The 13,603-nt window shown below is 45.5% G+C and overlaps 1 protein-coding gene across 6 annotated transcripts in view; it reads left to right on the top strand.

Annotated features, from left to right (window-relative positions):
- The window catches only part of TRIM24 (tripartite motif containing 24), a 114,869-nt gene that overhangs the window by 68,301 nt on the left and 32,965 nt on the right, over positions 1 to 13,603 (top strand). For all 6 annotated transcript variants that reach the window (XM_075939521.1, XM_075939513.1, XM_075939505.1 and 3 more), the window contains one exon: positions 6,207 to 6,472. In XM_075939521.1, coding sequence (XP_075795636.1) covers positions 6,207 to 6,472 — 266 coding nt within the window. The remainder of the gene's footprint in view (positions 1 to 6,206; positions 6,473 to 13,603) is intronic.

Below are 13,603 nucleotides of genomic sequence, written 5' to 3'. Positions count from 1 at the left end.
TGCTGAGAGCCCGGGGCTGCTAGTGGACATGCTGGGGTGGGACAGAAGTTGTCCTTCCCATGAATGGCTGCTTTTGGTGGGGAGATCAGACCCACCTCCAGAGGCAACACAAAAATGAGAGAGTTTCTCTGTTACAGCAGCCTGTGACCTGGGTTCCAGGCTTTTGGTCCCCACTCTCCCATCCGTGGCTCTGGGAAACCAAGCTCAGAAATTCCTCCCCCAGCAGCTCCTGCTGAGCTACAGACTTCTGTTCCCTGCAGCTGGGGTAGTCTAGGTTCTGAGCTTTTATCTTGCTCCTTGTGATTCTTGCTGCACCTCCAGACACCAAGCTTGGAGCTTCCTCCTCAACAGCTCTTGGGGCTGGCATCTTCTGTTTCTGCTAGCTGCAGCTCATGATTTGGGAAACCCCTGCCATTCCTGCTACTGTGGTTGATGCATGCACCTTCTGCTGTCTCAAGCTGCTGTGCTATGATGTAAAGGGCAAAGCTGTCCCTGACCACCCTCAGTTCATTCTTAGTGTCTGCAGTGTTTGTCAGAACCCTTTACCTTGTTGTTTCAAGTGTTCCCCTTTCTTAGTCTTGTATATAGTGGGAACTTTAATAGCTTGTCTTAGCAGGACTTTGTTCCATTAAGTTTCCTTGTGCTGGGATACTTAGTTTGCTCTTGGTTTCCACCACTGGGATATTAATGCCTGATGCTGAGACATACCTGAGTCCCTGGGATTCAGGTCTTGTAATGCTTGCAAGTAATCAGTTCCAGGCAGTGACTCTCACTCCAGATGCCTCACATCAGACAGGTACCAAATCTGCAGGAACTTTAAGGCCAGAATTAAAAAGGACAGGGACATCTGACTAAAGCACCTTATGCAGGCAGCCCTTCAACCACTCTGCTAGCATCCCCTTTCAGAATATGCACTAAGCAAGTCTCCTTCAGTTAGGAGTGATTGCCTGTCTTTGCAGAGTTTGATGCAGATCTCCTTCTCTGATACCGAAGAGGAGGCATTGTAAGCTGGCATCAATGGACTCTGTGCCCAGGAGATTGAGGTCTATGGCACTGAAGTCTAGCAAACGTGCTGGGAAGGAGAGTAAACACGTGCTTGATACAAATGCACTACTTGTAGCAAATAGTACTTCAGGCAGAGTCACTGACTCGTGTTCAGATTCCAGCCTTGTGATTGACCTGTGAGGAGACCCCATCTTTGACTCAGCAGTACCAAGAAATGGTTCCAGTGCCATCACTACATCAGGTGTATGCTGTGCTGCATGATTTGCTGAGCCTGCACAGGTATACTGACAATTGAGGAAACATCTCAACATAACCTTCTCAAATGTGTCGTCTTTATTAGACATACAAGTGAAAGTAGTTCAAGAGAGCTCACCCGGTTGGTTGATACCATGAGGTCTGTAGGGCCTTCATAAGTGGCAGTTCCCATAAATGTGGCTATTTCAGAGCTCACTAAAGTGTTGTAGGAAACTCCATCTTTCATACCTCCTACAGCTAAAAGGACTGAACAGTGGGATTATTTGTACACTTTTATGCCTCTCCATCCCCCAGTGGGCTCCTAGATACTTTTAGTGCACAGCTGCAGAGGGAGTATCTGCCAGGATTCGGCACAAGTTGGGATTTAGCCAGCCTGCCTGCCCACCGACCCCTGAGGTACATTTAATGCAGAGCCACAGCCTGGGTAGTTGCCAGGATCTAGCATGAGCTAGGACCGAGGCAGCCTGCCTACCTGCTGTCTCCTTAGGTATTCTTAGTGCAGAACTGCTCATTGGGTAACACTCTAACCAACAAAATGTTTGTCGGCTACATAGTTACATGCAATTTAATATTCCTATCCTACTCCTTCTTAGGACTTAAATCTAGTTTTAGTAAAACTAATGGGTGCTCCATTTGAACCTTTGACTACCTATTTGTTGCTCCATCTCTCATTGAAGGTAGATTTTTTTTAATTTTTGTTTTGGTGGTGATCTCTTTATTGAGGGAACTGTCGAGTAGGGGAACTGAGAGTTCTACTTGGTCCACTGTATATAATCCTCTACAAGGACAAGATAGACCTGTGCCCTCATCCAAAGTGTTTTCTCATGTTTGCACCAGTCATTCAGCAGCTTACTGCTTTCTTTCCTAAGCCCTATGCTGATACAGATAAGAGACTCTACATATTGGATGCTTAGGAGAGTGTTAGCATTCTACTTGGACAGTACTAAATTGTTTTAAGTCATCTTCACAAGTATTCGTCGCAGTCATACACAGGATGAGGGGGTCTTCTAGTCTCACCTCAGAACCTCCTCATGGATTTCCTCCTGTATACATTTTTATGATGTCCTTGCCCAGTGATGGGCAATCTTAGGTTAGTGGATGGGCTGCATGAGTGGCCCTCCTTCATCTCAGTGGGCCATAAGATTGTTGCAACCAAGATGGTCACCTGGGATAGGGTAGTTTTGCTAAGTGCACTTGTACACCTAGAATGTGTAGGGCATCTTGACTGAACCATAGTAGCGCTTTTGAATGCAGAGGAAGTGCATGGCTTTCACAGTAAATGTATGCAGTTAGCACATATCTCACTTCACGTGTGTGTCACTTTAGTAATACTGGTAGGGAAAGAAACCTAAGTGGACGAAAACCAGCAGAACCTGGCAGCCTTGCACATTGGCCTGTTCAGGGTTCTATGTGGGGCAACAGTAAAGAGCCTCAGGTTACCCATCACTGTCCTAGCCAATGTAACTCTGCCTGACAAGGTGTTGGCATGTTCAGTGAGAGCTCACATGGCTACTGCAGCATTTTTAGCTCACGTGCCTATATTGGACATTTGTCATGCCTCAACTTGCTCATAAATATGTACTTCTGCTTCTTAGTACACCACCCCCAACAGTCTAGAGATGATGCCAGATTTGGACGTGTCCTACAATAATTCAGACACAGTACTCCTCCAGATTGAATTGCTTGTCACCTGAAGCGGAATGGATATGTATAATCACTCAAAGAACAAATTTTTGCTAATCTATTTTGTCACTATTTGAGATTTGTTGGACATGTCCATTCCATCATTTGGTGGACAACAGGACAATGGCTCCACCCTTTATAGCAGGGGTGGGTAACCTTTTTTGGGTTGGGGGCTGCTGACCCACAGAAAATCAATCAGGCCGGGGGCAGTGGGTGCTGCAGTGCCAGCACGGGTTCCCCAATGCTGTGGGGGAGGAGCCCTGAGCCCTAGGGGCCAGATCCAGGCAAGCTGGGGACCACATCTGGCCCTTGGGCTTTAGTCTCCTCACCTCTGCTTTATAGCATCATATGGCCAATACACTGAATACCCACCCACCTGAAGTGGAATGGATATGTGCAACACATTTTGAAGAACAGTTATTACAGAACAAGTTAATAACTGTTTGTTTTTTCCTTCCCTGCCTCTACCTATTTTTGGAAAAGTGATTTCAAAAGAGTTGTCTGTATTTTTCTTCAGGGGTGATCCCTCCAGCCATGTGAGTAATGAGTCTGTGAAGGTATAAAAGAAGCTGTTTTTCTTTTATTTCCAGTAAACCTTTTCTTCCTTATGATGAATTGTGGGTCCGAGAAGATAATTTTCAAAGAAACCATAATAGAGGCCCAACTTAAACGTAAGAGAACCAAAGAAGTGCCACTGTGGCTTAATAACCAAGTAAAAGAAGCAGTGAGAGGTTAAAAACAGACATCTTTTTAAAAGTGGATGTCAAATCCTAGTGAGAAAAATAGAAAGGAGCATAAATGTGGTCAAACTAAGTGTAAAAATATAATAAGAAAAGCCAAAAACTAGTTTGAAGAACAGCTAGCCAAAAACTCAAAAAGTAATAGTAAAATGTTTAAGTACATCAGAAGCGGGAAGCCTGTTAAACAACCAGTGGGGCCCTTGGATGATCGAGATGTTAAAGGAGCCCTCAAAGATAATGTCGTAGCGGAGAAGCTAAATGAATTCTTTGCTTCAGTCTTCACGGCTGAGAATATTAGGGAGATCCCCAAACCTGAGCCATTCTTTAGGTGACAAATCCGAGGATTTGTCCCAGACTGAGGTGTCATTAGAGGAAGTTTTGAAACAAATTGATAAACTTAACAGTAACAAGTCACCAGGTGCAGATGGCCATCACCTAAGAGTTCTTTCAGAACTCAAATGGGAAATTGCAGAACTCTTAAAGGATATTACAAACCACAGTTAAATCAGCTTCTGTACCTAATGACTGGAAGATAGATAACGTGACACCAATATTTTAAAAAGGGCTCTAAAGGTGAACCTGGCAATTACAGACCAGTAAGGCTAATGTCCATACCGGGCAAATTAGTTGAAACTATAGTAAAGAATAAAATTGTCAGACACATAAACGAACGTAATTTGTTGAGGGAAAGTCAGCATGATTTCTGTAAAGGGAAGTCATGCCTTACTAATCTACTAGAGTTCTTTGAGGGGGTCAACAAACATGTGTACAAGGGGGGAAACAGTGGATATAGTATACTTAGATTTCCAGAAAGCCTTTGATAAGGTCCCTCACCAAAGATTTAAGTAAAGTAAGTTATCCTGGGATAAGAGGGAAGGTCCTTTCATGGATTGATATCTGATTAAAAGACAGGAAACAAAAGGTAGGAATAAATGGTAAGTTTTCAGAGTGGAGAGAGGTAACGAGTGGGGTCCTCCAAAGGTCTGTCCTGGGACCAATCCTATTCAATTTATTTGTAAATGATCTAGAGAAAGGGGTAAACAGTGAGGTGGCAACATTTGCAAATGATACCAAACTGCTCAAGATAGTTAAGACCGAAGCAGACTGTGAAGAGCTTAAAAAAGATCTCACCAAACTAAATGATTGGGCAACAAAATGGCAAATGAAATGTAATGTTAATAAATGTAAAGTAATGCACATTGGAAAAAATAATCTCAACTATACATACAATATGATGGGGACTAATTTTCCGATAACTACTCAGAGATAGATCTTGAAGTCATTGTGGATATTTCTGAAAACATCCACTCTGTGTGCAGTGGCAGTCAAAAAAGCAAATAGAATGTTAGGAATCATTAAAAAAGGGATAGAGAATAAGACAGCGAATATATTATTGTTTCTGTATTAAAACCATGATACGCCCACATCTTGACTACTACATGCAGATGTGGTCGCCTCATCTCAAAAAAGATATATTGGCATTGGAAAAAGTTCAGAAAAGGGCAACAAAAATGATATGGGGTTTGGAACGGGTCCCATAGGAAGAGAGATTAAAAGTGAATCAAAAAGTTATTTACTTATTCCCAGAATATAAAAACTAGGTGTCACCAAATGCAATTAATAGGCAGCAGGATTTAAACAAAAAAAAAAAAAAGGAAGTTTTTCTTCAATCAGTGTACAGTCAAACTGTGGAACTCCTTGCCAGAGGATGTTATGAAGACGAGGACTTTAACAGGGTTCAAAAAAGAGCTAGATAGATTCATGGAGGTTAGGTCCATCAATGGCTATTAGCCAGGATGGGTAGGAATGGTATCCCTAGCCTCTTGTTTGTCTGGAAATGGATGACAGGAGAGGGAACATGTGAGGATTACCTGTTGTGTTCCCTCCCTCTAGGGCATCTGGTATTGGCCACCATCAGCAGACAGGGTACTGGGCTAGATAGACCTTTGGTCTGACCCAGTATGGCCATTCTCATGTTCTTAATGAAATGGAAATAGGAATTCCATGTGGAAGCCTGCGTGTTTCAGTCTGTTTGCATGGCTTCACGAATCATAATGTAGCACAGGCTCCTTTTGGTGGGTCTCCAGTATTTTACACACTTTCAGAAGTTGAAGTCTTCAAGAGTCAAATCTTCAGTATGAAGGTTCACCAGGGTACACTTTGCCCCATATGTCATGTTGTGTAGAAGTTCTTGTAAATGAAGAAACTCAGGCCTGCAGTTGTGTGTTGGCTAGAATACTAGCTAAATTGACAATGTGGTAATAGGCTAATGGGATGTTACTAAATAACTTAACTCTATTTAGAATATATCTTTTTAAAAAAAGCATTTTAAAGTTCTCAGTTCAACGAGTTAAATAACATGTAACTTCAGTGTAATGGAAGGGCCCTCGTTGTTTATCCATTCTTTAAAATGCAATCAGGAATGGTGAACCTAATGGCATAAAGAGAGGGAAATTATGAGAACTTGCAGATCTCCTGAGCAATAAGTTGAATGTTTTAAAACATATTTTTATTTTTAACCAGGTTCTTTGGTAATTGAAGATAAAGAAACCCCACCACACATTCCCAAGAGCCCTGTGATGGAACCAAATTTACAGCCACAAAGTGGCTTACCTTCAAACCAACTTTCTAAGTTCCCAACACAGATAAGTTTAGCTCAACTACGACTCCAGCACATGCAGCAGCAGGTCATGGCTCAGAGGCAGCAGGCTCAACGCAGGGCAGGCCCAATGGGGATGCCAAATCCAAGAATTCCAGGGCCCGTGCAGCCCACTCCTGCTTCTCACCAGGTAAACTAACATTGCTCCAGAGAGAAGACATGTCTTGATGAATTTGTTCTTGTAGAATTACAACAAGGTAACTTCTAGAGACATTATTTCATTGGCGCAGCTGTCTTTAGTACATATTATAAGCATAGGGAAGTCCAAATTGTATGACTTGACAGCACTTTTTCAAGAGCTCGCTGCCTGCAACTCTACAAATATCTGAGCATTATAAAAAAAACTTTTCTTTGAGATATGGTCCCTGTTATTGTCCACTGTGGATTACAGATGCACTTGGAGCCAGAGAATTTGAAAGCAGCCTCTGTTGATTTGTACATGTGCACTGGCTCAACTTACCCCTTCAAAAGGTAATGGATTGTGTGGGCCAACTGTCTCTTCAGTTCCTTCTCACCATCGCGTGGTCCAGATCAGAACTTTAAGTTCTTCTTCGAGTACTTGATCATGTCCATTCCACATCGGCAGCAACAAACTGATCTTTAGGAACAGGCCTGGAGTTCATGGATCTCAATATGAAAGATACGTACTTTCACATAGATACTCATCCTGCCCACAGCTGCTTTCCCAAATTCATCGTGGGTTCTATCCATTTTCAGTACAGAGTACTCGTCTTCAGAATAGCAATTGCCCACAGAGTGTTCATCAAAATATTCACAATATTAGCAGCCCATATCACACATTATTGTCTGTCTCTCCCCCCCTCCCCCCCCCCCGACCTTGACTGGCACCTTGCAGCGAAGTCCTGCCAAGCAGCCTGTGCATCAGCTTCCCCAATGCTACCCATCCTCTCCTCACTGAGAATCTACATAAAGGCTGAAAAATCTGTTTTCACTGCCATAGAATCTCTTAACTTCACAGGGCAACCTTAAATTCTATTACTACAAGAGCATACCTGCTCAAGGACAGGTTCCAGACTGTGAACAGTAACAGAACTTACATCACGAGTAATCTATAAGTACCAGTCAAGACTTTTCTGTCTCTCCTAGGTAATATGGCCACCTTCTTTGAGGGTCCCCGTGGATGCTCCACTTAGGTGTGTCAGTGCTGCTGTGCACACGGCCTGGAGATCTTTGGTAGCAGTCCCCCAGCCGCCAGTATTGTGTAATTGCTCAGAATGACAGTTACATATGCCCCGGTGGCCATTTCCTCAGTTCCTTCTCAACTGCTGCTGGTATCGGTCGCACTTAGTCAGTCTCCCTAACAGCATTGAATGGAATGGGATGGGGGGGGGGGAGGAGGATACCAGCAGATAGAAAAGCAGGCGAAGTGGCGCATGAGCGCTTCTGCCATATCCCGCTCACCCAAAAGACAGTATAAACAGAGGAAAACCTGTCATGCCCATACCACTGGTCTTTAAAAGGTGCACTGGGTGCGGAATAACAATCGCAGCAGCAGATGGACACGAGCAGTGTCTGCGCTGCCTAGGGCAAGACCATACTGTCAGTCACTGCCCGCACTGTCAAAAACTTGCCCCACACTCTAAGAAGGCGAGAGACCTACAAAGAAGACTACTATTCTTGGACCACAACATGGCTCACAGACAGACACAGAGGCAGGAAGAGCTCTCCTTCGCAGAGACATGCTAGAGAGCAGGACCCAGAGCAAAGCGTGAAACGCGCCTGGTCCCCCTCTGAGCCTCAGCCTCTAGCAAACAAAAAGACAAAGGAAGCTGATAAGAATGCCACTAGGCAGGGCTCCCAAAAACGGGACAGGGGATCTGACTTAAAGAAAAGCTGTGACCCTAATATGAAGCATAGAGCAGAGGAATAACGCGCTTGAACAAACGCTTGGTACAGCCGGTACTGGCGCACTTCAAAGCGCCAATAGTACTGACACGGGCAGCTATATGGAACTATACATCAATGCCTCTTCATATTCCTGTACAGAGGTTCATGACAGAGGCGGACCTCGCAGTAGGTTTGGTACCATGCTCACCACTATTTGGTACCAATGGCACACCATGGGCTAGGGGTTCCCTGTTCTCCTCGACACCAGCATCACAAACATCCTGCCAGATTTAGTGACGAGGAGGAACAGTCAAAGGACCAGCACAGAGTCCCTCTATATGCGGAACCACTACAACAGCAAAGGCAGAAATGGCAAGTGGCACAGTGAATGCCCCCACTGATGCCCCTGCAATGAGCTTATTGGGACCCATGGGCGCCTTACCGAACCCAGCAGTTTCAATGCACTATGCAGGTCCCTGGGGCACAGTCAGCTGACACCCGAAAACGAGCAGACTGGGACCAAACCGACCATGACAGTGAGTCATATGGAGGAGGTAACACAGGCTTTCTCTGTCTCCCCCCTCCCCCCCCCTTCCCCCAATACTTCCTATTCCATGATGGAGGAACACAGTCTCCCGGCGTCACCAGTCAGAGGGGATGTCTTCAAAAGGTTCCAAGGCCTGTTTAGGAGGGTAGCAGACACACTTGCCATAAAACCCTCAGACATAACACAGAACAAACATGAACTCACAAGCATACTCAGCTTACCTCAACATACCAGACTGGTTTTACCGGTGAACAAAGCCTTGATTGATCCAGCTAAGTCCATCTGGAAAACCCCAGCATCGGTGCCTCCAATATCGAAAAAACTAAATAAGAAGTATTACGTCATCCCTACAGGAGTTGAATTCCTCTTCTCTCACCCTTCCCCTAATTCACTAGTGGTCAAAGCAGCCAACCAGAGGGGGAAGCAACAACAGTACCCCAGAACACCAAGTTGTCATAGAGACAAAAAGGCTAGATGCTATGGGGAAGAAAGCCTACTCCTCAGCCTCCCTCCAGCTGAAAATTGCGAATTTTGTGGCTCTACTAACAAAATACTCGCACAACACGGTTGAATCATTCAATTCCTTTTGTACCAGAAGATGTGAGGGAGCAGTTCGAATCGAATATCAGAGAAGGCTCACTGATTTCTCGAACAGCTCTACAGGCAGCACTAGATGAAGCGGACACAGTGGCCAGATCAACAGCATCTGCAGTAGTGCTGAGATGGATGTCATGGCTGCAGCTGTCAGGGTTCCCCAGGGAGATTCAATCAAACATTGAGGATCTCCCATTCGAGGGTGAGAAGCTCTTTGCAGAGGCAACAAACTCAGCTCTCCACACATTGAAGGAGTCCAGGGCAACGCTATGCACACATGGGATACAGCTGCCCGGAACCAAGAGGAAACAATACAAACATTATAACCAGAAGTTCAGAACATTAGGGTATACACAACAACAAAGATCCTATGAGAGCAAAAGGCGTATAAGATAAACTCAACGAAGACAGTCAAATGAGCAATTCTTGACCCAGGTGCCCACCTCGCGTCAGCAAATTTGAGGTTTGGGTTGAGGGTTCAAAAGCCCCCGGTTCTCCAGGGCAGGTACAACCAAGCAAACAACTATTTGGAAATAGATTCTCTGCATTCTACTTGGCATGGAAAACCATCACCTCAGACCAATGGGTCCTAGAAATAATATGAACCGGATACTGCATACCATTCACAGCAGTTCTACCAACCCACCCCCTTTTCCATCACTCTTCAGGGACCCCCTCATGAATTGGTCCTCCTGGAAGAAGCGCAGCAGCATCTAAAACTAGGCACCATAGAGGAGGTACCCAACCGCTTCAGAGGAAGGGGATTTTATTCCCGATACTTTCTAACAGTCAAGAAATCGAGGGTTGGGGGAGGTAGAGGCCCATATTGGGTCTACATGGACTCAACCAGTTTGGCAAGTATCAATGACTCAGTATGGTCATGCTGGCAAAGATCATACTTGCCTTGGAGAAAGGAGCATGGCTAGCTACCCTCAACCTCAAGGATGTATATTTTCATCCACCCAGCTCACAGATGATTCCTCAGGTTCACCATCAAGGACTTACACTATTAGTATAGGGTGCTCCCCTTTGGGCTGTTTACGGCACCCAGAATATTTTCCAAAGTTCTGTCCGTGGTAGCCACACACCTGCAAAGAAAACAAACGTTTTTCCCTACCTCGACAATTGCTTGATTATGGCATCCACCTGTGACGAACGGAACAATTACTGGAGTCAACAGGAGCATTATTCGACATGCTCAGGCTCTTACTAAATTTGGAAAAGTGCACCCTCGCTTCTACCCAGACACTGGAGTTTATAGGAGTACAGTTGGACTGCACTCAGGGTATAGCCTCACTGCCAACCCACAGATGGTTGGATAAGCACATCTTGATCGTATCCGTACAGAGTTGCACACACACCATGGCACATACATGCCTGCAAACACTAGGACACATGGAAGCGTCTATGTTTGTGGTCCCGAATGCTCGTCTACATATGAGGCCTTTCCGGGCATGGCTACACTCTGTGTACTGCTCCAGGCACAATCCACTCCACAAGATGCTCCATGTGCCTGGCCAGGTCAAAACCACTCTAAATTGGTGGACAGACATAAACAATGTCTGCATAGGACTTCCATTTCAGATGCCATCTGTCATTATCATGACAGACGTGTCCCTGCTGGGATGAAGAACCCACATGGGGAGTGTGATATTACAGCAGGGTAGGCAGTTTTTGATGGGGGCCTCTCCAAGATTTTGGAAAGTGGTTGAGGGCCGCACTCTTTCATTATATTAATGGAGGAGATGTGGGGTCTGGAATGGAGGACGGGTGCAGAAGGCAGCTTGGGGTAAGGGACTGGAGTCTGAGAGGGAGTTGAGATGAAGCAGGCAGTTGTGACCTAGTGCAGGGGTTTGGAATGTGATCTTCGGTAGGAGGGGATTGTGATCTGGGGCAGGAGATTGGTGTAAGAGGGGGACAGAGGTTTTGGGTTTGTTGAGGGGGAGAGGAGGCAGAGAGTTGGGGCAAGAAAGGTTGGGGTTCCAGAAGCAGGCTGTGGCCAAGAGACTTGCTTATCAGCTGCCAAATTAATCTGCCTGCTCGCAGAGCTTAAAATGTTTCCCAGCCAGCCTGTCTGGCCATGTGCTTCATGAATAACTGAGCCCAGGACAAGTGGCATGATTCTTCTTAGCTGCTTGTTATTCTAACAGGCAGCTCCCATTGGCTGGTTTCTGACAGAAACCAGCCAGTGGGAATGTGCTAGGGGCAGGGCAGCTCCTAAAACTTCCCCCCTCTCCTCCAGTTTTAAAACAAAAATGGAGCCCTGCAGCCATGTTTCTGCGCGGGGCTGCGGGGAAGCCTGCCTGGGGCTCCCTGCTGCCTCCGCGGGCCAGATCTGGTGGCTTGGAGGGCTGGATCTGGCCCATAGGCCATATATTGCCCAGGCCTGTATTATAGGGACAATGGATACATGAAGAGTCCTTTCTTTACATCAGTGTGTTGGAATTCAGAGCAGTGAGGGCATGTGCTCAACTACTTCCACACATACGAGACACACATGAGGATAATGTCGGACAATGTCACAACAACGTATTACATAAACCGGCCAGAGGGGAAGGGAGGTCTCGTAGCCTATGTGCAGAAGCAACGAAACTATGGCGATGTTGTATTATACAAAAAGTCACACCTACCACAATGCATTTGCCGGGCAAGGACAATGTACTAGCAGATGCCCTCATCGGACAATTACAGAAACACAAATGGGGGGTCAACAAATTCATCATAAACAACCTTTTCAGGAAATGGGAATACCTGATTGTAGACTTGTTTGCAATGCACATCAATTCCAAGTGCCCCCGGTATTGTTCCAGGGCAGGCATTGGACTGCGATGTATTTGCAATACACTGGGACTTCCCACTGGCATACGCATTTCCACTTATCTCTCTCATACTTCAAATGGCAATAAAGATTAAAAAAAAAGAAGGGAGCAAGAGTCATACTTGTAGCTCCCAATTGGCTAGACAAATTTGGTACTCTGCCATACTCCAACTCCGCACACATCAGCTGTACAAGTTTCTCCTGGTACAAGCTCTTTTGACTCAGGACAAGTGATGTATACCACACCTCAGGATACATAAACTAAACCTGTGAGCCTGGATGCTTGTTGGCTCTCACACAGGAGCTAACCTTGTCTCAAAAGGTCAGACATATCCTAATTAACTCCAGGAGACCCACTCCGAGAGAAACTTACCTGCAGAAGTGGGCCAGATTTGCGGCCCGGAATTTGACTTGAGCATGGGATCCACACAAGGTGGGGATGTCAGACATATTGAAATATATCCTTCACCTGCAGGACAGAGGACTATCAATTAGTTCCATCAACTTACACTTAGCAGTTACATCAGCAATTCACCCACCCATACAAGGGTATTCCATTTTTTCCCTCCCGTGCATTAAGAGATTTCGCAAAGGGATATAAAACCTGTACCCACCACATAGAGATCCAGTGCCATCATTGGACTTGAACCTCATGCTGGATTCAATCCTGAGACGGCCTTTCTAGTCACTTGGAACATGCTTGTTTCTATACCTATTAATGAAGGTAGCCTTTCTCGTTGCAATAACATCAGCCAGGAGAGTGGGAGAGATAGCAGCACTTATGGCAGACCCACCATACACCATATTCCACAAGGGCATGGTTGTCCTTAGAACCCACCTGAAAATCCTCCACAAGATACCTACCTCATTCCATTGTAATGAACCGATATACCTACCTATGTTCTTCCTGAAACCACATGAGGACAGCTACCAGGCAACGCTGCACACGCTGGATGTACGCAGGTCATTAGCCTTTTACCTGGAACATACAAAAGACTTTCAAAGAGCACCCAGACTATTCGTGTCCTGCGTGAACAGGTCCAGAGGTCAACCTGTCTCCAAGCAGAGAATATCCAAATGGATTTCTACATGTGTACAGTTGGCTTATTCCCAGAAAAACAGACGGCCACCGACATTTACACAGGTGCACTCCACGAGAGCAATATCTACCACAACTGCTTTCCTCAGGTGTCTTCCCATAAATGTCATTTGCAGAGCAGCAACATGGGCTTCGGCCAATACTTTTGCACAACATTATGCAATTCAGACCTTTCAGGACTCAGGCACTAGATGTGGACGTACGGTCCTGTCCAACATCCAGTCCTGCATCACAGATCACCCACCACCAAGCAGGAACACTATTGCATAGCCACCTAAGTAGAGCACCCACGGCAACCCTCGAAGAAGAAAGGAAGATGACTCACTTGGTGCAGTAACTGGAGCTCTTTGAGGTG

Source organism: Pelodiscus sinensis, chromosome 1 (assembly GCF_049634645.1).
Source record: "Pelodiscus sinensis isolate JC-2024 chromosome 1, ASM4963464v1, whole genome shotgun sequence".
NCBI lineage: Eukaryota > Metazoa > Chordata > Testudines > Trionychidae > Pelodiscus > Pelodiscus sinensis.
The sequence above is the reverse complement of the archived record's forward strand: the minus strand, read 5'-3'. Positions and strand labels throughout refer to the sequence as shown.